Source organism: Nanorana parkeri, unplaced genomic scaffold (assembly GCF_000935625.1).
Source record: "Nanorana parkeri isolate BGI_ZX_2015 unplaced genomic scaffold, ASM93562v1 scaffold79, whole genome shotgun sequence".
Classification (NCBI taxonomy): Eukaryota; Metazoa; Chordata; class Amphibia; order Anura; family Dicroglossidae; genus Nanorana; species Nanorana parkeri.
In genome coordinates, this window is record NW_017306347.1 from 1,019,505 (window position 1) to 1,046,760 (window position 27,256).

Sequence of the window (27,256 nt, forward strand, 5' to 3'; positions counted from 1 at the left end):
CCCCCCAAATCCCCCCCCCCCCACCTCTGACGCATTCCACCCAATCGGGCTTTGATGTAGAGATGAAGCTCATCTCTACAATTAAGCCCATGATTGGGTGGAAAGCGTCAAAGGGGGCTGACCTTGAGTGGGACAACAGTGATGTGGTGCAAGCTTCAATAAACTATCCCAGCAGAATCCGGTAAGCGGCCAGCTTTTCGTCTGTTTTTATTAGGAAGTTAGAGGAAATCTCCCAAAGTGAGGGAAATGCCCCTCTTGGGCAGTTGTCCTCAAAGCAGGTGTCCCCCATTTGAAGATTTGCCCTTACCTCTTTTCCTGGGTACAACTCCGAAATGTTGGATTTCCCCTCACTTTCTTTCTAGATGCCACCAGTACAAATACAGGGGTGAATCTCCCCAATGGGGGAACTAACAGTAATAAAAACCTGATAGATGGTCTAGTATTCTATCCAACACTATAAACTTTCTTGTCTAGAGATACATAATAATTTTATTACAACTCTCATAGCGAGGCAGAAAAAAGTAAAATCACGGAAGGTTATATGTGCAATCTTCACACGACTTTCTCCTAACTCACTAAAACGAAAAACAGAAGTTATAAAATAGGATTAAAAAAGTTCCAAGGCCGCACGCGAACGCATACAAGCCAAGGAAACTCCAAAGATGAAAACCAAGGGCATCTGTTTTCCTCAAGTGGCCACTGATGTTTAACATATTCCGGCGTGGTAGCTGCACAAGGCGAGCACTCATATATGCTAAATACATGCACGGGAAGAAATTAATGCCACACCACTAATAAAGAGAGACAGGTGGCTGGGAACAGCTTATGCAAATGGAACGGAGATTTTCAAGTCTGATTTTTTTTTTTTTAACAAATGAATTGCAAAATCAGCAGAATTTTATTAAGATCGGTGCGCCGTTTTGGGAAAAAAGGAATGTTGTCTTATTAAAAGGGTAACTAAATTTAACTAAATCCAACTACTGTAAGTATCTGTATCAGCCTCCTGTACTGCAGTACTCAATCAGCCTCATGCAACCCCCTGTACTGCAGTACTCAATCCGTCTCATGCAACCCCCTGTACTGCAGTACTCAATCAGCCTCATGCAACCCCCTGTACTGCAGTACTCAATCCGTCTCATGCAACCCCCTGTACTGCAGTACTCAATCAGCCTCATGCAACCCCCTGTACTGGAGTACTCAATCAGCCTCATGCAACCCCCTGTACTGCAGTACTCAATCAGTCTCATGCAACCCCCTGTACTGCAGTACTCAATCAGTCTCATGCAACCCCCTGTACTGCAGTACTCAATCAGTCTCATGCAACCCCCTGTACTGCAGTACTCAATCAGTCTCATGCAACCCCCTGTACTGCAGTACTCAATCAACCTCATGCAACCCCCTGTACTGCAGTACTCAATCAGCCTCATTCAACCCCTTGTACTGCAGTACTCAATCAGCCTCATGCAAGCCCCTGTACTGCAGTACTCAATCAGCCTCATGCAAGCCCCTGTGCTGCAGTAGTCGATCAGCCTCATCCAACCCCCTGTACTGCAGTACTCAATCCGTCTCATAACGAATTACGAAATATGAAATAACGGATATTCCGAAACGAAACAGAACAAATTTTTTGACGGCGCACAAGTCTACATGCAACCCGTTGTACTGCAGTACTCAATAAGTCTCATGCAAACTCTTGTACTCCAGTATTCAATCAGTCTCATTGCAAACCCTTGTACTGCAGTACTCAACCATATTCATGCTACCCCCTGTACAGCAGTACTTAATCAGACTCCTGCAACCCCCTGTAAAGCAGTTCTCAACCAGTCTCATGAAACCCCCTGTAGTGCAGTACCCAATGAGCCTCATGTGATTCCCTGTACTGAAGTACGCAATCAGTCTCATGGAAACCATATACTGCAGTATTCATTCAGCCTCATGCAACCCCCTGTAGTGCAATACTCAATCAATCCCATGCAACCCCCTGTACTACAGTACTCAGTCTCATGCAACCCCCTGTACTGCAGTACTCACAGTGGGAAAGGGGTCAGGACTGGCATGTGTTGCATACAAATGTGCCGAAAGGAACATACTGCCTCTTGCAGTTCCTGTACAGCAGAGCTTAAAGAGTAGTCATGCATTGCTCATTTTGCTAACAAGGAACACATTAAAAGGAGAAGTCAGACAGAAGAAGTGCTTATCAGTCTGCTGCTTCTCCTTTCACTGTCCACTCACAGATGGTGGGAGGGACAAGACCTCTAAATGTTACTGAACTGCAGCCGAGAAAAACCAGGTCTCTCTGAGTGGGTTAAAGGAGAATTATGAGGTGAGAATTATTCACTCAGCCTCATAGTTCGAGCCGACGTGTGACAATGAAACTGTCACAGGTCGGCTCAGTAGATCAGGAAGTGAGCGAACACATACCGTCGCTCGCTTCTTTTCTCGATCTATCCCTGCAGAGAGTCGTGACTGTCACTCACGGCTCCCCCCCTCCCCTGTCCGATCCTCCAGCGCTGACTGGTGAAACGGTTGGGGGGAGGGGCGGGCACAGCTGGCTCTGCCTCTGGATAGGCAGAGCCAGCTGTCACTCACGCAGCTGGGTGGATCCAGACAGTATTGTTGGGATCCGTCCCAGCTGTGGCGGTCTCAGTATACCGTGGGCTGTAGCCCGCGGTATATTGAGCTTTGGGTCACGGGAGAACACTAGTTTGTGTTCTCCCGTGACCCTTAGGAGAACTATGGGGAAAAGCCCTGAGCCCATAGTTCTCCTTTAAATCTCAGGACTGGATGAACAGAAACACAAATCCTTGGGCAAGCGAAGTTTAAAAAACACCTATGTCTGTTTAAACAATTTCTTGGAAGCTCACACTTTACTTCTACAGTTTGCAAATGATCCCAAGTTGGGTTAAGCAGAAGTCACAAAGGCAAATGGATGAAAGCCGCGCTTCTTCAAGTGATCTTCAAGGATAAAGGAGAAAGCAATTTAATTTAATAGAAATGAAAAAAAAATATCCTTGCAGTGATGCCATTTCATGGTTGTTTTGGATGGTTGACATTACGGACATTAGAATGCTCAGCATTTTTCATACATGGAGAGAGCTCTGTATGACAGTAATGTAATGAAAAGTCAATTTATTAGTGCTGCGCAGACAGGAGGATGCAGAGTTTGCAGGTGCATTTAGCTTGCATTTCCAAAGTTCCTGGGTTCCATCTGCCCTCTTTCTGAGCTGCTTTTTATTTGACTTCCCCATAGCTACTGCTCAAGCATATAAGCCCTTAAAGGAGAACTATGAGGCGAGTGCTTTTCACTTACCTCATAGTTCTAGCCGACCTGTTACAATGAGACTGTCACAGGTCGGCTCAGTAGATCGCGAAGCAAGCGAACACATACCGGCGTTCGCTGACTTCTCGATACTGTCACGGCTCTCTGCCGTGACAGGGGAGGGGCTGGATTCCCCCCTCCCCGCTCCTCCAGCGCTGGCTGGTGGATCGGACGGGGGAGGGGGCAGGTACAGCTGGCTCTGCCTCTAGATTGGCAGAGCCAGCTGTCACTCATGCAGCTGGGCGGATCCAGACATAATTGTCGGGATCCGCTTCAGCTGCGGCGTCTCAGTATACCTTGAGCTGTAGCTTGCAGTATGCTGAGCTTAGGGTGACGGGAGGATGCTAGTTTGTATCCTCCCGTTACCCTAAAGAGAATTATGGGGAAAAGCCCTGACCCCATAGCTCTTCTTTAACCCTAAAACATAAGGACACCAACTAAGTGCTGTTTTTTATTTATTTATTCATTACATAATAAGTAAATTATTTTTTATTCAACCTGTGCATACCTGAATTTATCTTATAAGCCTCTTGTAATCCCCTGTAGATCAGTGCTCAGACTGGGAGATGGAGGGGCAGAACTAGGAGCCAATCCCTCGTGATGCATGCAAATGTGCTGAAAAAGAACATGCTGGTAGAATGAGATAGCAGAGTGACGGGCTGTAAGAACACTCACTGTTCATTCAAAAGCTCAGGGCAGGGAGGTGACCAAGCATTATGGTTTAGCAGCAGTAGAGAAAAGTCAGGTCACCAGCCAGAGCTGTGTAAATGTCAGGGCTGGATGAAGAGAAATAGAAATGCTTTGGCAGTTAAATGAGCTGCTATACATGTATTTCATCTGTGTATTTGTTTGCCTGGAGAGCGTGAGGAGGTGTGGATGCGGTCGGGCCTGGCAGCGACGAGCGTGAGGTGGGGAGGAGGTGTGGCGTGCAGCGTGTGTGGAGCCGTGAACAGGGCCAACCAATCGGAAGCCGATTAATCGATTATTGAAAAAGTTGACAACTTTTTCAATAAATCGATTATAATCGATTATTTCGATTAGTTGTTGCAGCCCTACTGGAGTCCAACCCTAAAGGAATGAAATGTATTTTATCTTTAAGCACTGGGTGTCAGAACTTATTTCAGATGCTTCTAAAAAAGAAATATTATGTTAATCTTTCTTTGTTTTGTACAGTGTTGCTAATCTCTCCCGACCTCTTTCATTCGCTTCCAGTCCACATGCAGCATCAGCTTTACATCATTGCTCTGGACCTTACAGTGACAACTGTGGACCTTACCTGCACAAGGTGCATCAGCACAGCCACCAGGGGTACATGCAAAAGGTTGCAGGAGGGCAACAGGAAGACAGTTGTCACCTCATAACAGAAAGACTGCGTTTCAATAAAGCATTTGCAACCCTTTTGGGAGGTATGGATGTATTACAAAGGGCTGCGCCTAATTTATGAAAGCCTTGCAACAGACTTGGTGATAGTTCTGACATGTGAGACTCGTCCTATTGGTGACACTTTCCTGATATGTCACAGTGGCTGCAAATTCTGAATTTTGGAAAATTCAACCAAATTTAATTTTAGAGTACTCGAGGCTGTGATTTAACAACTACCCTCTTGCCCATCACTGGTTTCTAGGATGCTGTCAGCACAACATCCTTGGTTGCTAGGATGCTGTCGGCACAACATCTTTGGTTGATAGGATGCTGTTGGCACAACATCTTTGTTTGCTAGGATGCTGTTGGCACAACATCCTAGGTTGCTGGGGTGCTGTTGGCACAACATCCTTGGCTACTAAGATGCTGTTGGTACAACATCATGGGTTGCTAGGACGCTTACTGAACAACATCCTTGGTTGCTAGGATGCTGTCAGCACACCATTCTTGGTTGCTAGGACACTTTTGGCAGTGCCATAACAACCAATAATGCTGTGCGGCCAAGGGCTGAATATATACTGAGGGCAAAATGTTCGGTGTGGACACTCTGGCCTCAACCCCCCTCCTCCCACCATGCCTCCATGTAACAGATTCACGAACATGTTTCCATCAAGAACACGAATGCGTCACAAGAGAGCAGGAGACAGTTTTCTTTCCAGTGTCTATGACACTCTTTATGAATTCCAGTGAAATTGTCTGAACAAGACCCTAATGTCAGGATCACCAGGCATTCTTTTAATGAGAGCTGCAGATTTAAAAACCCTAAAAACAACTTTACAATACAATTATAGCGGTTGGGTTTAAATCTTCTTATAATATAATAATACTTTACATACTTTCTAAAGACGCACAAAGACTGATTATAATAGCGGATCAGTTGGCTAAAGCATAATGCCGGCCGTATTATGAACTGCTGTGTGTCATTTGCTATTTTTGGCAATAATAAATGGTGTCTTCAGTTGGCTAAAGGGATTTATCACTCTGATCTGCTCATCGGAATGATAAATCCTTGTAGCAGATCTGCAGCATGTCCTATTGAGGTGTGTCAGACTTCTCTTGTCATATGTTGCAGCCACACAAAATGGCTGCATTCCACAAGATCGCCCCGTGACAGTGGCTGTGTCTGGTCAAGGTGTGATAAGAGATGGAGGGTACCCAGGGTTCTCACCCATACAGGTTGAGAGGCTCCAAGAGGCATGTTGCAGAGGAGGAAAACTGGCTTATTGGTTTGCTTCAGCATTGGTAATCCCTGGTCAAGGTCCTGGAAACGGGAGTCTTTGTAGAGATTTGGGTGGAATGAAGCCTCCAACCTTGAGTCCATGTTTTGGTCAGAACCAACACCCATAGAGGGGCGTGGCTTGGCTATGGCGGCGTGAGGAAGCACATTGCTTGAGCTCTGCTACCTCAAGAGACTTTTTCAGCTGATCGAGACATCTTTTCAACCCGTTATTGATGTCGTTTAAGGGCAAAACTCGCTCTGACAACAGCCAGCGCTCACAGACCTCTCTGCAACGCTACCTCTCATCTCCAGCGCCGACAACCCGCAGCTCCTCCAGGACGGCCATGGCGTCTGACATGCAGGGTAAGGCCTCGGGACATGCTTCACCATCCCATCCCTGTGACACCCATGCCCCGGACGCCTCCATTCCGCTGCGGGCATCCTCCTCCACCCCCGATACCAGCCCGATCGAGGATCCGGTCATCCCGCTCACCATGACCTCACAGCCACATTCGGAAACAGCCGCTGCCCTGTCCGCAGGGGAGATTTCCTCCATTCTCCTCTCTCTTCCCACGCGCCAAGATATGGCCGCCCTTGTAGCCAAAATGGAGGCCTCACTCAGGAAAGATATAGCTGGCATTAGCAGCACGGTCTCCCGGCTAGAAACGGAGGTCTCCACCCTGTCCACGGGACAGACCCATTTAGCCCACCGACTTGACCGCATGGAAATGGAGACCGCAACCCATGACCGCCTTCTATCCACCCTGTTCCTTGCGCACGACGACCTGGAGAATAGGTCGCGACGGAACAATGTGAAATTACGGGGGCTCCCAGAGGCAACCACTGCGGCAGTCCTCCGACCTACGGTTACGGCCATCCTCAATACCATCCTAGACAAGGCCCCGGACGCCCCCTGGAGTTAGATCGAGTCCACCGTGTGGGAGGGCCTAGACCTGACAGAGACCTGAGGCCTAGGGACGTCCTCTGCCGCGTGCATTTCTTTGCTGAAAAAGAGACCATCATGCGCACGTCGTGGCAGAAGGGCCCCATCCCCTTTGACGGGGCGGACATTACCACGGCGAACTTTCCAACTTCTTAGTCAACTCGCACAAGTCGTCTGCCATGCACATTTCCCTCTCGGGACCCCGGCTGCAACGGGTGCTAACCAACTTCCCTTTTAAGTGGTCCCCGATATCCCTGAAATACCTGGGAGTACACCTCCCGCGACATCTTTCACAGGTATACCCCCTCAACTTTCCACCGCTACTTACCGCTATCGCTTCCGACCTCAAAACATGGTCTAAGGGCACCTTCTCCTGGAAGGGGAGGTGTAATATTCTTAAACAAACATATTGTGAAAAACTTCTTTAAATAAAGAATTTGTAAAAAAAAAAAAGAACCAACACCCATTGATTGTGCCGCTGTGAACAGCCCATACGGTAAGGGTGTCGGTGAGTATTCAGGACTCCGACTAGCAGACAGAGGAGGTCTCCGTCCAGGAGTCAGTGTGGGACTGTGGAGGCCAGTGCCGAAGGGAGCTGCGGTCTGCCTACATAATGTACAGATTAGCGGAGTGCTGAGTCCGGAGGAAACAGACAAGGGCCTGAGGTCTGAGACCAAAGCAACAGTGCGGCACAAGCAAAGCAAGGAGGCTAAATATATGTTTATTTTGTCAAGAGAGATGTTGAACAACCCATTTTGAGAGCATCAGCATTGTTTGTGAACTTTATTTTAATAAAAGTGAGCAAAGAAGTCCCTAACCACTTGCTGACCGCGGTGTTAAACCCCGTTCCTGTCCCGGCCATTTTTCAGTATGCAGCACTGCGGTACTTTGACTGACATTTATTCTGTACTGAAATTAATTTTATACCATTTTTTGGGGACAGATCGAGCTTTCTTTTGGTGGTATATAATCACCACTGGGGGTTTTATTTTTTACTATATTAAGGAACAATTACCATAAATTTTGAAAAAAACAGTTTCCCTATATTAAATTCTGAAACATTTCTTATTACCAATTTTTTGTAAAATATAAAAGACGGGGTCACGTCGGGTAAATAGACACCAAACATGTCAAGCCTGAAAATTGTGCCTCAAACCTCAAAAAACTACAATACCCAAAATTGGCCATAGGCAACGCACTAAAAGCTTTTACCGCTCATCAGTTTAGTATTATCAGTGAATGATGGCCCTAAAATGACTGCTTTCACTCGATGTGTAGCGCAATTGTCGTTTCCGCGCGTTGGTGCATATTTACGTTTATATGTGCGTAAACATGGGGGTGGGGGACTTAACAATTTTGGGTTTTTTTTGTTACATTTTTTATGTGACTTGTATTTATTTTCTTTACTTTTTTTTACACTTAATGTTATTGCTATCACATTGGGGGCTAACAATCCCCTTATGTGATAGCACAGGCACACTGACAGGTCCTCTTTATGGATACATTAGGGGTCCCAAAGACCCCTAATGTCACCTGGAGACCCCCAAAGAAGCTGATGAAGCAGAGATCTGCTTCACCAGTTTCTTCTCTGGCTATAGCAGCCAGAGAAATGACAGCTGAATGCGGAAGTAATGGATTACACATCACTTCCGCATTCACAGTACGGAGGGAGGTCAGCAAGGAGGAAGATGCTGAACTCTCTCCCATCTTCCTCCTGACACCCTCCCGAGCCCGGGATTGAAGGTGAGGGTGCAGGAGGGGGAGACGGCGGGACTGTAGGAGGGGGGCGCGCAGGGCAGGACAGCTTTTTTCTGCCCGTGCGTGAACAGATTAAAAAAAAAGCTGTATATTTACGACGACTCGCCAATGGGAGCTTGCCGTCCATTAGTTTTTTTACAACGGGTGGATGGCAGGAAGTTAAAGTGATACTAAAGTCAAAAGGTTTTTAAGCTCTGTATTTCAAAAGCTGATGCAATCACTTACAATGGTTGCTGATCCTTGATCTACACCAAAAAGGTAGTGGGGTTTTTGAAGGCACTAAACCACACAATTGTAAAATTAAATATTTTATTGTTTTTACAAAATTTAAAAGGCATTAAAAGATTGCAGAAAAGCTTGATCTATCACAGATGAAGAGGATTATCATAAACAACATTAACACTTAAAGATCATGATTCCTCCAATGGGAGTGACCCAGATCTTAGACACATCTTAACAGCTGCACCCTAGAAGGAGATCATATGATCCAAATCATGGAACAGCAAGCAAGTAAAAATAGGAATCATGTTAACAACTACTTTCAGGAAGAAGTTTGAATAATAACCAAAGGAAGGTTTTTTTTTCAAAAAATGCACTATAGCTTCCAATAGAAGAACTTCACTTTAAATATTCCTAGGAGTAGGCAGAAGCCATCACAACAAAAGAGAGGCGAGGAGAATCAAGGGGTTAAAGGATGTCAGCGAGTAACATGATCAATCACAGATGTCTCATCTGCATGTAATAAGTATTCCTCCACACTTGACCTTAATCATAAAATTACAGCCATCCGAATCAATCCATATTAAGCGCAAGGTTAAATAGGCGCACGCTCTCGATGGGGCTTGCGTGGTAATGGGAGAGATGTGATAATCTCTTGCTACGCATCCCAATAAGAAAGTAAATGGTATTATTGGAGAACAGCAGGTGGGAAAAGATGACACTCTCCAAATGATACAGTAAGTGCAATGCACTTATTATAGGGGTTGGGGCGGGGGGGCTGGGAGGGGGAGCGAGAGAAGGGTAGACAAGGGAGGCTTATAATGTACAACTGTTTGCATTAAGACCCTCTCCTATTACAGGAGCTAGCAGCATAATGTTTCTGTCCATATGGCTAGAGGATTCTACTCGTTATTAGGGAAAAAAAGTTATCTACGCTTGGTCGATAATGTAATCATGTTATCGGAGTGGTGGTGAAAGGGGAAATTTAATTTTCAAAGGATAGAATAAATAAATGACATAATTCAGAACGCTTGAGATGTCATGGGATCATGAGGCCGGGTAATTTGTTAACTGGCTTCCCTTATATTATTATCAGGGAAGTATCTGTATTTTGTGGCTGGTTGCAAGCTGGTGTGTGCACCCTGTCAGCAGATCCAAATAATGGACCGACCTGAAGCAGAACCTAGTACATGTGCTTTGGCTTCCCTTATAATTCGTAAAGGCTCTTAAAGGCTTTCCATTGGCTTTCCTTATAATTCCCAAAGCTTCAAATTTCTCAGAAGAACCCTGCAGCTGGCTATACAGATGGAAATTTGACAGAGCCACCATTTTTTCCCGAAATTGGAAAGTTGTTGAAGGCATGAATCGCAAGAAGATAGGATTGAAAGTGTCCCAATCGGACATGGAGGAGGAATGTGATCCCTAAGTTGCTCCCTTTGGCGCCCCTTATAATTCCAAAAGAAACAGATTTCTCAGAAAACCCTACATTGGGCCATACAAGGGGCAATTTGATGAAGCGACCATGGAGACCAAGGAGATGGGATTTAAATTATCCCAAATGGATGTGGCAGAGGAATGTGAACTCTAAGTTGTAGTTATTTTCATGTTTCGATTCTATTTCAGTTTGATATTTCGTATGCTCTGGACATGCTCCACTGACATGTTTCCCCCAGTGGCACCCTGACTCAGGCTGGCCATACACCAGTAGAATTGCTTTCTTTTGGGAACATTTATTTCATTTTCTGATAGTTAATGATGTTAAATAATTTGTAATGAAAAAAAAAGATGGAACAGGATAGAATTTTTTTTTAAATCAACAAAATTCTAATAGTGAATGTGGTTTTCGTTTGAGAAACTCCAATCATTCCAACATCGAATGTTAAAACCAAAGAAAATTTCGAATGACATTCGCCAAGTCCCTAATGGCATTGAATATTCTGACCAGATTCTTTGTATGAACATTAGCATGAAAAGCTACCAGTGTACCCAGTAGGGATGCACTGATACCGTTTTTTCTGTATCGAGTACGAGTACCAATATTTTTTTTTCATTTTTCGGTTACTCGCTGATACCGAATACGATACCGGAAGTCCCATTAAGGAAGCCAGGCGGCGTGTAATGACTCGCCACCTGGCTTCCTGATTACCTGGAAAGCCGGCCGGCGTGTAAAGACTCGGCACCCGATTTCCTGATTAGCAGGGAAGCCATCCCCATGCTTCTCATCACTAGGTGACGAGGGAGCATGAAGCCGGCTTCCCGGCCAATCAGAAAGCTGGACGCTGTGTAATGATGCATTTGCATAGGTAACACCCACATGGGATGCTAAGCCTCCATGATGGAAATAACTGAAATCCAATGAACGAAAGGGGCGGGCTAGGGACACTAGGGCTAGGGATGAGAGGGAAATGAAGAAGGCTCTATCTGACTTGCTGCAGCTTCTAATGCACCTTGTAAGAAGCTCACAGTGTGCAGCAATATTAGAGCAAACAATTCGAGTCTAGGAGAGGAGCTGGTACAACTGTGCAAGACAGAAGTGACGGCCAGAGATTTATTTGTTCATATAATGCTTTTTTTTTTTATCTGTGAAGGTTAACCTTTAATTTAACCTCCTCTGTTGTTATTCTGGAAGCTGACTGTACGCGTTCAACCCAAATGGCTAAGGATTTTTACTTATTGAAAAAATTATTTAGTCAATAACCAAACCCCGTTACAGCGGCAACGGTGAGACGGGAAATTGGATTTTTTAAAGACTAGAATAAATAAATGATATAATTTGAGAGTAAACTAGTCGCCAGAAAAAAAAAGAGGGCAAAGACATCACTTTAAGAAGGGCATCACCTCGAGAAAACTTTAATTAATATGTACAATATAAGTTATAGAAAGATTTTACCAGTTTAATTGGGTTTTTTTTCCCCAACTGCTTCTGCCTCTGAGGTTTCATCCATGTTTACACTTTAACCTTTAAATAGATTTTTTCAACAATTGTTATATACGTGTTCTTCCCTCGCTCTTTCTTAGGTCAAAGTATGCTTCTTCACCCACGGCAAATGTGCATGCTTGTATAATGTTTCCGTAGAAAGATTTTGCAGTGGTTACATTGTTTATGCAAGGCAGGCCACCCCTTACCAACTGTAGGTACCTTAACAGTGCTATAGTGCTGCATCGTTTATTCCTGCACAGTCTCATCCAGGAAGATATTTCTTTTTTCCTTCCATTGAGCATATGTCATCTTTCCAACTCACATCCTTTTAGTATAAGAACTCCAGCCTCCCAGTCCCGTCAAAACGAAGCCCTTCGTGTAAAACTGTTTTCATTATTGTCAAGTAACATCACAAGTCCTTCCTCTTCGTTCTTAGTGAGGGTGGGTGGTCATTCCTCCTAAACATGATGAAGAACCTCCAGGGGGTGTGTAATGGATTCACATGAAGTGGGTTGAACAATGCTGGCTGTCATTCAACCCAGAAGAAACCAGCGATGTTTGTGATGTCGTACATTTCTACACAGGCAAGAGGGCAACACCACTTTCTCTATCTGAGTTAAAGTGATACCAAACTCAGGAGTTAATTCTTAAAAAATGCATTCAAGTACCTTAAAAGAGAACTATGGGGTAAGTGTTTTTCTCCATAGTTCTCTTAAGGGTCATGGGAGGACATATACTATCATCCTCCTATGACCCAAAGCTCAGTATATCGCAATCTACAGCTCGCAGTATACTGAGACCGCCGCAGCCGGGACGGATCCCGACAATACTGTTGAGCATGAATGACAGCTGACTCTGCCTATCTATAGGCAGAGCCAACTGTACCCGCCCCCTCCCCTGTCCCTTCCTCCAGTCAGCGCTGGAGAATCGGAGAGGAGAAGGGAGGGGAGGGGGGGAATCCCTGTGGGGAGCGGTGACTGAAAGCCACTGCTCTCTGCAAGAAGATGATCGAGAAGTGAGCGAGCGACGGTATGCGTTCGCTCACTTCCCGATCTATTGAGCCGACGTGTGACCGTTTAATTGTCACACGCCTGCTCGAACTATGAGGTTGAGTGATTTTCACTCACCTCCTAGTTCTCCTTTAACTATTAAAAATGTATCTTATTTGTGTATAACTCGGCTGTAGATCCTCAAATCATCTATGAATTGGTGCTGACACTGTCCTTCCTTCTGGAGGGGGGATACTTTGTTTCCCATGGTCCCTGTGTGTGTTGTAAAGTAGTCACTGATCCAAGCTCGCTCCGGTGATGGACTACAATCTCATGTTTAGTTTACTAATTTGTATTGGGATTGTAGTCCATCACAGAAGCGAATGGAGCGGTGGCTACTTTACAACACACACAGGGACCATGGGAAACAAAGTATCCCCCCTCCAGAAGGAAGGACAGTGTCAGCACCAATTCATAGATGATTTGAGGATCTACAGCCGATACACAAATAAGATACATTTTGTTTAAGGTGAACTATGAGGTGAGTGCTTTTCACTCACCTCATAGTTCTAGCCGACCTGTGACAATGAGACTGTCATAGGTCGGCTCAGTAGATCGGGAGGTGAGCGAACACATACCGGCGTTCGCTCACCTCTCGATCCTGTCACGGCTCTCTGCCGTGACAGGGGAGGGGCAGAGAGGATCCGTTAGCGCTGACTGGCAGAACGGACGGGGGGGGGCGGGTACAGCTGGCTCTGCCTCTAGATAGGCAGAGCCAGCTGTCAGTCACGCAGCTGGGCGGATCCCGGCACAATTGTCGGGATCCGCTTCAGCTGCGGCGTCTCAGTATACTGCGAGCTATAGCTTGCGGTATACTGAGACTAGGGTGACGGGAGGACGCTAGTTTGTGTCCTCCCGTTACCCTAAGGAGAACTATGGGGAAAAGCCTTAACCCCATAGTTCTCCTTTAATAGTTAAGGTACTTGGGTGTATTTTAAAGATTTAACTCCTGAGTTTAGTGTCACTTTAACTCAGCTAGAGAAAGTGGTGTCACCTTCCTGCTCAAAGTCTGTTGATTGGACAATGAAGGAACAGCAGCATACTGATATGAACTTTACTTAGCTCATTCTGCTCTTCCTTGTCAGCATCTTCCTGCCTGGATATAAGCTTTATAACAACATTCTCCCTCTAGTGTCCTCCACTGGCAGCCAAAACTAGAGAAATGATATGTCTTGCCATTAGGCACTCCTCACTTACAGTGTATCCTGAGCCTTGACCAGTACCGCACGCAGGGCAGCCATCAGAAATTTTGGGGCCCCTTACACGGCTTTAGGCCGGGCCCCCCCCCCACCGTGCCGCTGGACGCCGGGCTCAGTGACGCGCTGGACGCAGGGCTTAGTGACGCGCTGGACACAGGACCCATCTGAGAGTGACCCTGCAGAGCCCACCATATATGCTGCACAGCCCATCTCAGACTGTCTATGGTGGGCTCTGAAGGGGTCTCAGGTGGGCTGGTCAGGGCTGCGTCCCTCACCTCCCTCCTTTCTTTCCTTCCTTTCTAGCTCCTCTTACATGCACACATGGCCTCGTCTGCCGCCGGACCGGCCAGAAGTGACGTCACGTCACTAACGTGCGGTCACTTCTGGCCAGTCTGACATCAGACGAGCAGCTTTGCTGATGTGGCCCTAGCTTGTCTCAAAGTCGCTGGAGCGGCAATGCTGGGGCCCTGCGCTGCTAGGCCAAGCCTCCGCCTCTTCACCCTTCACCGTTGGCCGATAGTCATGTAAGGGACCCGGGTGGGCCCCCAGGCTGCCCGGGCCCCTTACATGAGTATCGACCGTACCCCCCTGATGGCTGCCCTGACCGCACGCATCAAAAATGAATATTCCCAGTGGTAGACATGCCACACTATCAACAATCCTCATTATATATGTAAGCCTGACTCCAGGAGCCTGCAGCACTGACATGGTTAACAGTGCATGGTAGTCTCATTGGAAAATGAAGAAGTAATTTAAAATGGACATTTTTTTCCCCTGAGCGGAGTTTCAATATCACACATAAAAGTCACAGTTTAAAGGCTAATTCCGTGCATAGAGATTAGCTGAAATACAAATTAGTATGCAAGACTGATATGAAAGACAAACATACAGAGCAATGAGCGCGCCATCCATCAAGGAATATTTGCATGTATAAATGTCAAGTTATCACCTCACCGTGACCTTACTAGAATCTGTGGTGCTGGGATAGGTTCGGTCACATGACAAGCACTGGTGATATTTAGAGCAGAAGTAGTAGTGGGCTTTTCCTTGCTGAGATTCCGGAATAAAGGGGATTTCACACACAGTCTCACACCTTTTGCTCATTATATATACAGGCTTTGCTTCCTGCTTGCTGATCCTATCTCACTGCCGGTCTATCAGACAGAGTTGGTGTGACTATAAACAACTTTCATGTCTAATGAAAGGAAACACCCACGAGCCTTCTGGTGGCCAGAAGTCACATGGTCAATGTGATATTTGGCATAATTAAAAAAGGTATTGGCTATGTAAAATGGAAAAAAAAAGTCTTATACCCTCCCAAGCTAGGCTCAATCTTTTTTTTTTATTTATTAGATATCAGTACCATAAGGAACCTGGCCTTGGGGCAGCAGAGAGAGTAAGTCCGGCCCTGACCATAGATCAGCAAATACAGTATCCACCAGAATGGGGTCCTTCAGGAAATGCTGGTTGGTCCACATTCTGAGCAACACTGAACAACCAATAAGGATAATCTTAATTTTTGAAGGAACAGTACCTATGCCACATACAAATATACCCCGTCATTAATTAAAGGCTCCTGTAAGACAGTCCAAACAAGTACCAAATCAAGTTTTTAGGTAATGTACATCATGCCTCATAACGTAAACACACATATTTCTTTATCTTCCCTAGCTGAGCCAAATCCTGCTTTGTGTTCACACGCTTCCCCTCCCAGACACTGCAGTACACTGTGGGAGGATTTTTAGCATCAGAGATAGTGCTGGTAATCCAGAAAACAGTGGACGGGGCTACGTGCGGTAAGGTGCTGATTGATAAGCTACAGACATGTGAATCAGCAGTGACAATGCTGATATCCACAGCCTCCGCAACATCTCATGCTACTGTAGTACAAACAGGCCCAGCCTACATGCCACTGGCAACTCTGCTCTGAATTCAAGAGCAGTACAGCATTGTTGCCACTCTGTGCAAGATTAAAGTGCAAGTGTTGATGCACTTCTTTTTTTTCGTTTTTTTTTATTAATAGGACATCGTTTTACTCTAAAAATCCAAAATATCATCCGGGTAGTCCCAAGCCCACCCCGACAAGATGTTATCCTGCAAAACCTGGTGACCATTGTCCCGCAAGTTCGTGCCATTGGTCAAAAATCATCGGTTCCATGTTTCTATGATATGTATGTATACATCTCACTGTTGATCATTGTGTCTTGTATCCTATATGCCGCTGAAAAGTTAATAAAAACTTTGAAACAAAAAAACAAAAAACAAAATATCAATTGAAGTCTTTTTCCTCCTCCAATCCAGATGGCCATATTACGAAACCTGGCATTTCCTGTTACAATCCAGCATAGGAACTGTTGGGAGACGCAACTACAGCTAGTTATAGCAAATATAAATACAGTCTCTTTTTGTTTTTGGAAGAGAACTGTACGAAACATATAAATGCTTTATCTCCCTTTCTATCTATAAAAAAACACAACCCAATATACTATGTAATACTGTACCATAAAATAACTATTATCAAGTTACAGAAAAAAATAAATGTCACATGGAAGCATGGACGGAACCCTTCTGTGCACAAAGTAATGTTTGGTTTAGTCTAGGTCTGTCTGAGTTTTGTTCACTGTAAATTGAATTAGGCCAGGCAGAACAGCAGGGAGGGTTTGCTGAACTCCATAAGGAAGGTGCCGAGTAGACTTCACAGGCATTTAGAATGAGTAATAAACAAAAAGCATTCAGAAGTGACCCACACGTAGGGTTCAGGTACACTAATCCTGATTCATTTCTGTTTGGTCTGCATGGTTCTGCTCGTTGCAGTCTCCTAAACTCCTTTGGCTTCTGTAGACACACACACATACAATGCAGGATGCTAAATGAGTGGATCAGCATGTAATAGCAGAAAGTAGCTGCATGACTCACTCCCATCACAAATTAAAATAACATATTGCATTTACGATAGTGAACAGAGCCATAAAAAGCATTCCTTATTTGCCCCTGGGGCTAACTGTGCATCCACAACCACTGGTTTATAATACAGATGCAGTCTAATATTAGAGAGGCACTTATTCCAGAGTGCAAACAGCTGTTTAGGCTGGCCATCATCAGAGCAGTATACAGACACTATGGCTTGTATGGAGTAGGGCTTTAAGATTGACACAATGGTATACTTCAGCCTTTCTCAACCAGGGTGCCTTTGCACCCTGGTGTGCCTTCTAACTTCTTTAGAGGTGCCCCAAAATGTTGTGGTTGTAGGGCTGTGATGTGAAAGGGGAAATGAAGACTGATGTAAAGGTGGCTCTTGATGTAGAGGAGGCTCTTGATGTCAAGGGGAACTCTGATGTAAAAGGGTGAGACTCTAATATGAAAAAGGGGCTTCTGATGTAAAAGGGTGACTTTGATAGGAAGGGGGGATCTTGATTTGAAGAGAACACTGTAATGTGAAGGGTAAACCCACTTTTTTGTGTGTGGGGTCCACCTTAAAAGCTATGACACTGGGGCGCCTAGAGATTTTGTTTACATTTAAAGGGTGCCGTGACTAAAAAAAGGTTGAGAAACGCTGGCCACTTACACAGGCTCTGATGAGGTGGACATGAAGGAACCAAAAAGTACCCTGTAAACCCCCTTATCTAGATGTACAGTTGACCCCAGGAGCAAAAAAAAGAATTATCCATTGTCCTAAAGAGGGGTATAAGCCAATTATTACGGATGCAACAATACAGTTTTTTCAGTATCGAATACGAGTACCGATATTCTTTTTAGGTACTCGCCGATACTGAATACCAATACCGGAAGTCCCATTAAGGAAGCTGGGTGGCGAGTCACATTAAGGAAGCTGGGTGGGGAGTCATTATACGCTGCCCGGTTTCCTCATTGGTCACCAAGTGTCGAGGGAGCATGGGGCCGGCTTCCCAGCCAACCAGGAAGCCGGCAACGGGTAATGACCTGCCGCCCAGCTTCCTGATACCAAAAGTTCCACTATCAGAATAAGCATCGGGAGTATTACTAGCATCAGTGCATCCCTACCAATTATGTATTGAATTTGTAATGGACTTGAGTCATGCAGATACCATTTGTTTTACTACAAAGGCTTCACACTGATTAAGTGATGGCTTTTTGGTTCCTTTTAATTCACTTCACGAAAACATGTCTGGTTGGGTTCTTACCTTGTCTGGTTTTATACCATATAATAGACATTTTTACTTTACCTTCTGCACAGTCCCATACACAAATTCTGGCATTCAACCTTTTACAAGAAATGCTACTGGAGGTTTTAACAGCATTTTACTAGTGTGAGCTATATGGTAGTTACTCTACTGCACTGAAGATTGGCAGGTCTTCCACCACCTACCGTCCCCAATGAGACAACCGCTGTCTGGTTCATGTTCAGGAACACTAATAAACTGCACTGCCCCACCATGATTTACTCCAAGACTGAACCATCACTCCACAGACCACGATAACAATATATAATTACGTGCTGTAGCTTGCTACTTACGGTTCAGTGGCAGGCTGGCATTGCTGGTACCCAGCTTGTTTACCGCTACACAAGTATAGTTGCCAAAATGTTCTTCTGTTACGTTGGAGACGTGAAGGATCGATCTGGTGCTGTAGTTCTTTATGAGGATGCCTTTCTGCCCATTTGTCAGTCTAGCAAGGGAAAACAAAAGTGTACATTAGTGAAGTCCTATGAAAGACAAACTTGTTATTGCGCTGGCTGTATTATGTTCTGGGAAGGGGTCTTGCTAGGGTCTTAAAGAGCTGGAGCACCCCAGGGCACCCTTTCTGAAAGGCTATACCTTACCTCGCTTCTCTTTCATTGGTCTATTTCTCCTTCCCTACTGCATTCCCTCAGAACTGAGACATTAAGGCTTTGGCCCTTGGCTGACAGATGACAACATGGAAGCTGTGAAGACCCAAGGCAACCAGTAGAAGACCTGGGGCACATGGCCTGGGTGCCTGGGTCTAGCAACGCCCCTTGTTCTGGTGTTTCTATTGTGTAAACTCGATCACTAAAATCTCATATAAGCTTTTACATGGGACTCTCATTTCAAGCCATTTTCCATATGTTTCTGTTTCCAGTTTTCATTAAAATAATACCTGATCATCCTACAATGAAGGATCAATCATACTCTTCCTGTTATAGGGTAACAATGCTCCTCCCTGCGCCTCTGTATTGTCAGCCTGTTACCCTGGCTTCTGATGGAAAGTACATTTCAATACACATTACTGTACTGAGGCATGGTCCACTGTTGTCAGTAAACCCAACCTAAGAAATGGCATGCAGCAATTGCTGGAGTGCATATAGACAGCAAGTGACTGTAAAGAGGCAGCAGGTGGTCAGCAGCACTGAGATGTAACAAAGGATGAAAAAAAGAGATAAAAACAAGTATTTCATTTAAAAAGTCCATTGTTTATGATGCAAAGTTTTTTAAGCAAACAATGACATTCAGTTAAAGTTAATATCTACATTAAATTAATTCTAAATTATAGCTGGGTGATGCTTAGTTTGCTAAAACCCTGTGTATCATAAAGTGCCATGGGTCTATTTTTTATAAAATCCTGTTTTTACATTTTCTTTCACCCTCTTATCTATCTCAGTGCTGCTGGATCTCCTCCAGGCTCTTTCAGCATCACAGTCCTACTACCACAAAATTTTGAGACACCCCCGGGGAGGCCAGAAGGCACTACCATGGCACCCTAGTTGAGAAAGGCTGCTCTACATGCACTCGCTCCAGTGTTGGTTGCACAATATTGCTCTGGACTGGCTTCCTGATGGTGACAACAGTGGACCATGCCTGTGCAATGTGCGTGAGGGGCCTGCTGGTTGTCTCCATCAGTAGTGCATTTAACAGGGAGATAACGCTGTATAGGGTGAGACAGTTGTTACCCTAAAACAGGAAGTGCATGAACAAGGACTTTCGCAGCAGGATCAATAGGTATTCTTAGAATGAAATATGCAGATATAGAAACATAAAAAACTGTTGAAAGTTTATTGAGATGTAAAAGGAGTTCTTAAGTCACAGCATACACTATCCTGTTATAACATCAGCATTGTAACAGGAATACATACTTTCCCTGATGCATGATGTGATGCAATCTCGATTTCTCAATACTACATAGCCTATCATGCATTGCTTCCAGCAAGCAATGATGCAGTTACATTGTGGTCTTAGTTAATGTGTGGTGACACATGAAAGTGCATAGGGCTGAGTGAAATGGTGTCACTGCATCAGGACAGTACATCCTATGGACATCTTCGATACGTTTACCGACTTCTATATGGATATGGTTATTAGGAGTGGGACAGACCCTATGGGAATTCAATATAGAAATATAGATTTATTTTTAGTTTTTGACCATAGATACCTTTTAAAGCTAACATGAAGTGTCCATGATTGAGTTTAGATCTACTTAAAGGAAATGAGAGGATTCTAATACAAGCAAACTGTGATCTTCTGAGGAGGATGTATTCTGTGAAACTTGGGTTGGGAAGAGGAGTAACGCTAGTCTTACAGCTGTGTGCCCATACTACTGTATATATTCCATGGTGTTCCATGCTGGTACATAAAGCTGCCAATATTCATTGTACCAGTACAATAGTGCAGGGCATCACCAGGCTGGGTGTCACCGGTACGGCCACCGGGTGTCACCTGACGCGTATATGTCATTACATTACGCATGACGTCATTACGCACATACATAATGATATCACATGCACTTCACTGCCGGTGGCCATCTTGGTGATCGCATATATGGCATTACATTACGTGCGACGTCATTACGCAAGAATATAATGATGTTACATGCACTTCACTGCCGATGGCCATCTTGGTGATGAACGCCGGTCGTTCTTCCGGCGGGATAAGGTATGTTGTCGGGTCCCCTGCTCTCTCGTGCAGCTGGTCCATGACCGAGTGCCTGACTTTCACCACCTATGATGGTGTCACCCGGTCCGTGACCGAGTGCATGTTTTTTCCCACCTATGATGGTGTCACCGGTCCATGACCGAGTACCTGACTTTTAGCACCTAAAAGGGTGTCACCCGGTCCATGACTGAGTACCTGACTTTTACCACCTATGATGGTGTCACCCGGTCCATGACGGAGTGCCTGACTTTTACCACCTATGATGGTGTCACCCGGTCCATGACGGAGTGCCTGACTTTTACCACCTATGATGGTGTCACCCGGTCCATGACCAAGTGCCTGACCTTTACCACCTATGATGGTGTCACCCGGTCCATGACCGAGTGTCTGACTTTTATCCCCTATGATGGTGTCACCCAGTGCAGCCTGCACCCCCACACCATTGCAACAGTCCATCTTCTCTACTATTTTGTTTCTAATTAAAACTCCTAATAAAAAAAACAATGCATTAAAAAAAAAAAAAAAAAAACAGAGGTCAAGCCATACTTGCATGACATTGCAGATCACAAGATAGAGTGGAGTTGTTGCCTATAGCACCTTTTATCACCTTAGCCCACAAACTGCCTTCTGTCAAACTGACACATCCATTTATGATCATATATAAGAGTCAAAACGTAAACGGGATCATTTATGCCGCAATGTGGTGCCAAGTACTGTCTGGATTTATATTATATAGAACACTATACAGTATATTAAATCACCACTTTACTGTAGCAAGGACACTAATAAGTAATAAACCTTTGTTTCACTCTGGGGGTTTAAGAGCTCTTTGCAAAGTCAGACAATAAGTTGTAACCTTAGGCTTTTCTTACTCTTAAATAAGATGGTGTGCCTGCAATATATCAAGCCTCTTCACTCCACTTCCATGGTGTTATGCCATTTAAAATATAGAGTGCTTTGACTTTCCATTAATCAAGTTTAGAGGCTCCCTTGCAAAGCAGTTACAAAGGGTGACTGTGTATGTTCCGATTGTTCACGCAGTGCCATGCTTTCAAGTATTGATTGAATAATTAGGGAATTTCAGAGGGGCCTGCTCAGTGATAATGTGAATGAGTATTAGAAGTGTTGGGAAATGTCTGTGCTTTAGGGCCAGATTAAAGGCAATTGATGCTCCAAGCACAGCCCAACAATGGTGCCCCCTTCTCCTCGGCCCCTCCATTGCTTAAAATGATCAAAAGGTTCTCAAGCTGTTTCCACTGCTGATGAAATCACTTACAATGAAAGCTACTCCTTGATATTTAAAAGTTTCAGCTTCTTGCAGAATCAGCTGGTCCCCTGAGCACTGGCCCTGATATCCTGTTTTAGGGTGGCTCAATTCCCTTGCAGGGTACAATGGATCTCTAGGATTAAGCCTTGGTAGGTGAAACGCGTGAGCTTTTGTATGGTGTATCTGTTATTTGCACAGTAATAAAGTGTGGAATCAAGTTAGATCTATGGAGTGCAGCTTCTGTTTGTACCAGGGTCCAATGGAGCCACCCTTGTGTGTGCTAGTAGGCTGTGTGTGTCTCCACAAACACAAACTCCACTTCCCTGCTCCTCTGTCTTCCCTTTTTCAAACTAGATAGACAGCTGCTGGAGACTGCTCTGTCCCTTGTGATCTTGTACTGGACAGGAAGTTCAGGGAAGCAGAGTTGAGAGAGTTTGAGCTATTTGGAAACATGATGACTGTAAGTGCTTGGACAAAAATAAAAATAAAATTGTCAGGCAGGACATCAAGTAAGTGGAAATCTCCCCAAAGGGGACAAGGATAGCATTTAAAATCTGACAACAGCCCCACTATATCCAAAGCTAAAAAATAAGATATCAGTTTAGCTAGACCAAGCTTAGCCAAGTTTTGGCTGGAGTTGGGTTTCAATAAAAGAATAGAAGAAAAGGGAGTACATTGTTTCATGCATTATATGATGCTAAAAAAAAAAGAAAAAGCATAACAAAAATCTTCATACTTTCTGTCGCCCTTGTACCACTCGAATGTTGGCGATGGGACGGCTGCTGTTTCGCATCTGATTAATCCGGTTTTTCCCAAGGAAACCCCCGACGGCGTGATTTCCAGGATCGTGGGTGCGACTGGAAAGAGAAAAGAGGAAAAATTTAGTCCACAAGGTTTAGGAGTGTGTCTATGGGAATGTTTGACCATTCTTCTAGAAGCGCATTTGTGAGATCAGGTGCTGATGTTGGACGAGAAGGCCTGGCTCGCAGCACCCGCTATAATTCATTTCAAGGGTGTTCTATCGGGTTGAGGTCAGGACTCTATGCAGGCCAGTCAAGTTCCTTCACCCCTAACTCCCCCATCCATGTCTTAATGGACCTTGCTTTATGCACAGGTGCACAGTCATGTTGGAACAGGAAGGAGCCATCCCCAAACTCTTCCCACAAAGTTGGGAGCATGAAAATGACCAAAATGTCTTGGTATGTTGATGTCTTAAGAGTTCCCTTCAGTGGAACTAAGGGGCCAAGCCCAACCCCTGAAAAACAACCCCACACCATAATCCCCCCTCCACCAAACTTTACACTTGGCACAATGCAGTCAGGCAAGTACCGTTCTCCTGGCAACCGCCAAACCCAGACACGTCCATCGGATTGCCAGACAGAGAAGCGTGATTCGTCACTCCAGAGAACACGTCTCCACGTCTCTAGAGTCCAGTGTCGGCGTGCTTTACACCACGGCATCCCACGCTTTGCATTGCACTTGGTGATGTAAGGCTTGGATGCAGCTGTTCGGGCATGGAAACCCATTCCATGAAGCTCTCTACGCACAGTGTGCTCTCTGCACACTTCAGGATACGCTCACCCCGCTCTGTCATTTTATGTGGCCTACCACTTCGTGGCTGAGTTGCTGTTGTTCCCAGTTGCTTCCACTTTGTTATAATACCACCAACAGGTGACCGTGGAATATTTAGTAACAAGCAAATTTCACAGAACACTTGAATCCAATGTTTTGGAGGGGTGTCCCAATACTTTTGGCAATATAGTGTATATATTCGTGCAGAAGTCCAACATACCCCCCTGCTAGTGAAGAAGTCCATAATACCCCCTTCTGGGAATTCCCATTCAGCAGCAGTGTGTCAGACCTCTACAGAGAGACCACTGCTTCTGCACAGAAAAGAAAAGGCAATTCTCTATAGCAGCTTGCAGGGAACAGGCATTTCTGTTTTGCTGCACCTGGAACCTATTTAGCCCTCAATAAACTGAAAGTTCAGCGGAGTACTTTAACATTACCCAATTCTTTTGAAAGCTTCCATCACAAAAACAAAACACAAAGCTGCCGGGAAACCCCATTTAACGTCAATCAAGATTCACCCGCCGCGTCTGCTGGGTCCAATATCCTCGCACACATTCTGCATTCAATTTATAAATGTCAAAGCGGCCAGGAATACGCTGCTAGGTGCGATGGCATTCAGTTACAGACAGCATGCAAAATAATATTGCAAGGATGGTTTTTTTTTTTATTGTCTTTTAACATTTTAATGAGCTTTGGGACTTTTGTGCATATTAGTTATGTCGCCCTAATTACTCATTATAATTCTAATGTGCATTTTATATTTAATTACAATGCTTATAAAGCTTTGCAATGGACAGTAAATTATTATAACTAGCGTGTGCATAATGAATATGAGCTGAATGTATTAACTTCTACACCGGGCTGCCCGTAGTAGGAGACGACCAATTTACCTTTGTTGATTATCCGCATAATATGATTAAACAAACTTTTTAATGCTTTTTTGCATCCCAATGAATCGTATTAACTACAGGTAATTCTGAGGGTTGGTTACGGAGCTGAATTATCCTCTTTATTAAACGCTTACCCCCCCCCAAAAAAAATATATTTATATATACTGTATAGCATAAAACAGTTTATTTAAAAAAAAGTCTTTGTTAAAAGCAGAACTCTAGTCAAAAATAACAAGGTGCACATTATTAGCCATTTAAAACATTAAAATAATAAATAATGTATTTGTTAAAATAAATAAGATATAAATGAAATAACAAAATCAGATTTGCTGCAATATTTCACTTTTTAACCAAAAAATGCCCCCCGCAGTACTTTTTTCTGCCACTAGATGTCCTCAGTCTGATGGCCAGCATCATTCAACCTATTTCCTCTGAGCCCAGGCGATCCTGGACCCCTCTACCCTTCCAGCCTGTGACTGAACAGTCAAAGGAGAAGCAGCACAACGATGAGCTTATTTCTCTGTTCTCCTCCTATCGGCATACATATTAGCCCCCATTCACACCTAGGTGTACCAGGAATGCAAATCACATTCGTATTGGTTTTGTTCATGTGTTTGCCATGCATCCCTATTACTGGTAAGGGCACAGCAAGCACGTTTTGCATTTTTGACGCATTTCGTGAATGCTGTGTGTTCGCAGAATGCTCAGGTGTGAATGGGGACTAAGGGAGTTGCTTACCTACATGATTTGTATTTTTGCCCATACAGTTCTGAGATTTACACAGCACAGCTCTGTCTAGGTGGAAGGTCTCAGTTTTCTCTGCTGCAAAAGGAGCAAACTGATGAGTTAATCTCCTGTCACTCTGCTCTCTCTTCCTAACAGCATGTTCCTTGCACTAGAGCATAAGGCATTGGCTCCTTGTTATGCTTCCAATGGATACTTGGTGTCTGTGTGCAGGTTCACAACCTGAGCCAACACTACAGGAAGAGGCACTTAGCTGCAAAGGGAAGTTCTGCCCCAGCATGAGAAGAGATACAGATTTAAAAGGAAGAGCAGCAAAGAGAAGGGAAACTACCATGGATTACAGTAAGGCGCACATTACAGTATTGTTTTATGTTAAAAAATCTGAGGGTTTAATGTCACTTTAACTTAAGTGACTGACTTGCTTCTTTTGTCAGATAACTGCACACAAAAGGTTTTTCTTGTACCAAGAATAAAGCCACATTATTGGCAGATGGTGAGGTCAGGGAGTTGATGAAAAGAGATCTCCGTGCCAGTGTCCTGGAGATTTTAATAAGCAGATAAATGCACCCACCATTCCTTCCCCTTTAAATCCATGCCATCCATGGTAAGGGGAGATGTTACACATATCATCCTGTAACTAATGCCATGCATAGAAAGCATTACTGAGATAGAAGATGAGCCATAGACTCTATTTGTTACTGTTATCTCCAGCTTTGGGCTGCTTGATTCCAATTAGCTCTGCCCCATTTATTCTCCTCAGTAAGGCAACATCAGATATTAAAGATATTATTAAAGCTAAATATCCCATTACAGTTTAGTTTGCCATGCTTTGCCTGTAAATCAGGAATAGAAAATATATCAGAAGGGAAATCCAGATCCCTCAACTCTACATCTCCATGAAGTGCTTGCGTTCAGCTTATACACCCATTGACATAATGGAAAAACACAACGTACAGCAGGGGTAGGCAACCTCAGCGCTCCAAATTCCATCATACCTCTGCCACTGGGAGTTATGCCTGTGCCTGTCAGAGTCTTGCAACGCCTCATGGGACCTGTAGTTCCACAACAGCTGGTGTGCTGAGGTTGCCTACCCCTGACATTATTTATTTTTTATTAGAGGCATTTATATAGCGGCAACCATTTACATACAGCACATTCACATCAGTCCCTGCCCTCTAAAAGCTTACAATCTAAGGTCCCTATCTCACATAGATACATACAGAGCCGAGAGGGCTAGACAGGAGCAATCAACCTTCCAGCATGTCTTTGGAGTGTGGCAGGAAACCAGAGTACCTGCAAGCACAGGGAGAACATGCAAACTCCTTGCACATAGGGTCTTGACTAAAATATGTACCAGGGACCCCCAGTGCTGCAAGGCAGAAGTGCTAACCACCACACCACTGTACTACCCCTCACATACAATATTGTGAGTGACAACATGAAATCCAGAATCCCTGCAGTCCTGGGCACTCTTGCTTTCCAACTACGAGGATTTCCTAAGGGGAATCAGATACATTTCTTGGCGAGGTAGAACACTTAAAGAAAACAAGCCACAAACGGGTTCAGACGCTTAAATAATGAGTTTAACATTATTATAATTATACCAAAGCTTTTGGCTAGAACTGAACTTTCATTATATATCTGTGCACACTCCGGAGCTGGAATACATCGTGTGAAGTCAGGCAATTGACAGGGTGGCCATTGTAAGGCTTCAGGTAACTTTTTGACCCTGACTATCACTCTGAAGAGTCAAAGTAACTACAGTTAAGATAAGAAGAAAGCAGTTAATTGGTAATACAATTTAAACCCCCCCAAAAAACTACCCTTGCAATGGGGCTACCCATGGACCATAAGGGTTAAGTGCATGTTTGT

At 44.5% G+C, this 27,256-nt stretch overlaps 1 protein-coding gene across 4 annotated transcripts in view; it reads right to left on the reverse strand.

Moving 5' to 3' along the window:
* The window catches only part of NEGR1 (neuronal growth regulator 1), a 429,891-nt gene that overhangs the window by 76,770 nt on the left and 325,865 nt on the right, over positions 1-27,256 (reverse strand). For all 4 annotated transcript variants that reach the window (XM_018576884.1, XM_018576882.1, XM_018576883.1 and 1 more), the window contains exons 5-6: positions 22,915-23,035; positions 18,541-18,692 (exon numbers count right to left, since the gene is read on the reverse strand). In XM_018576884.1, coding sequence (XP_018432386.1) covers positions 18,541-18,692; positions 22,915-23,035 — 273 coding nt within the window. The remainder of the gene's footprint in view (positions 1-18,540; positions 18,693-22,914; positions 23,036-27,256) is intronic.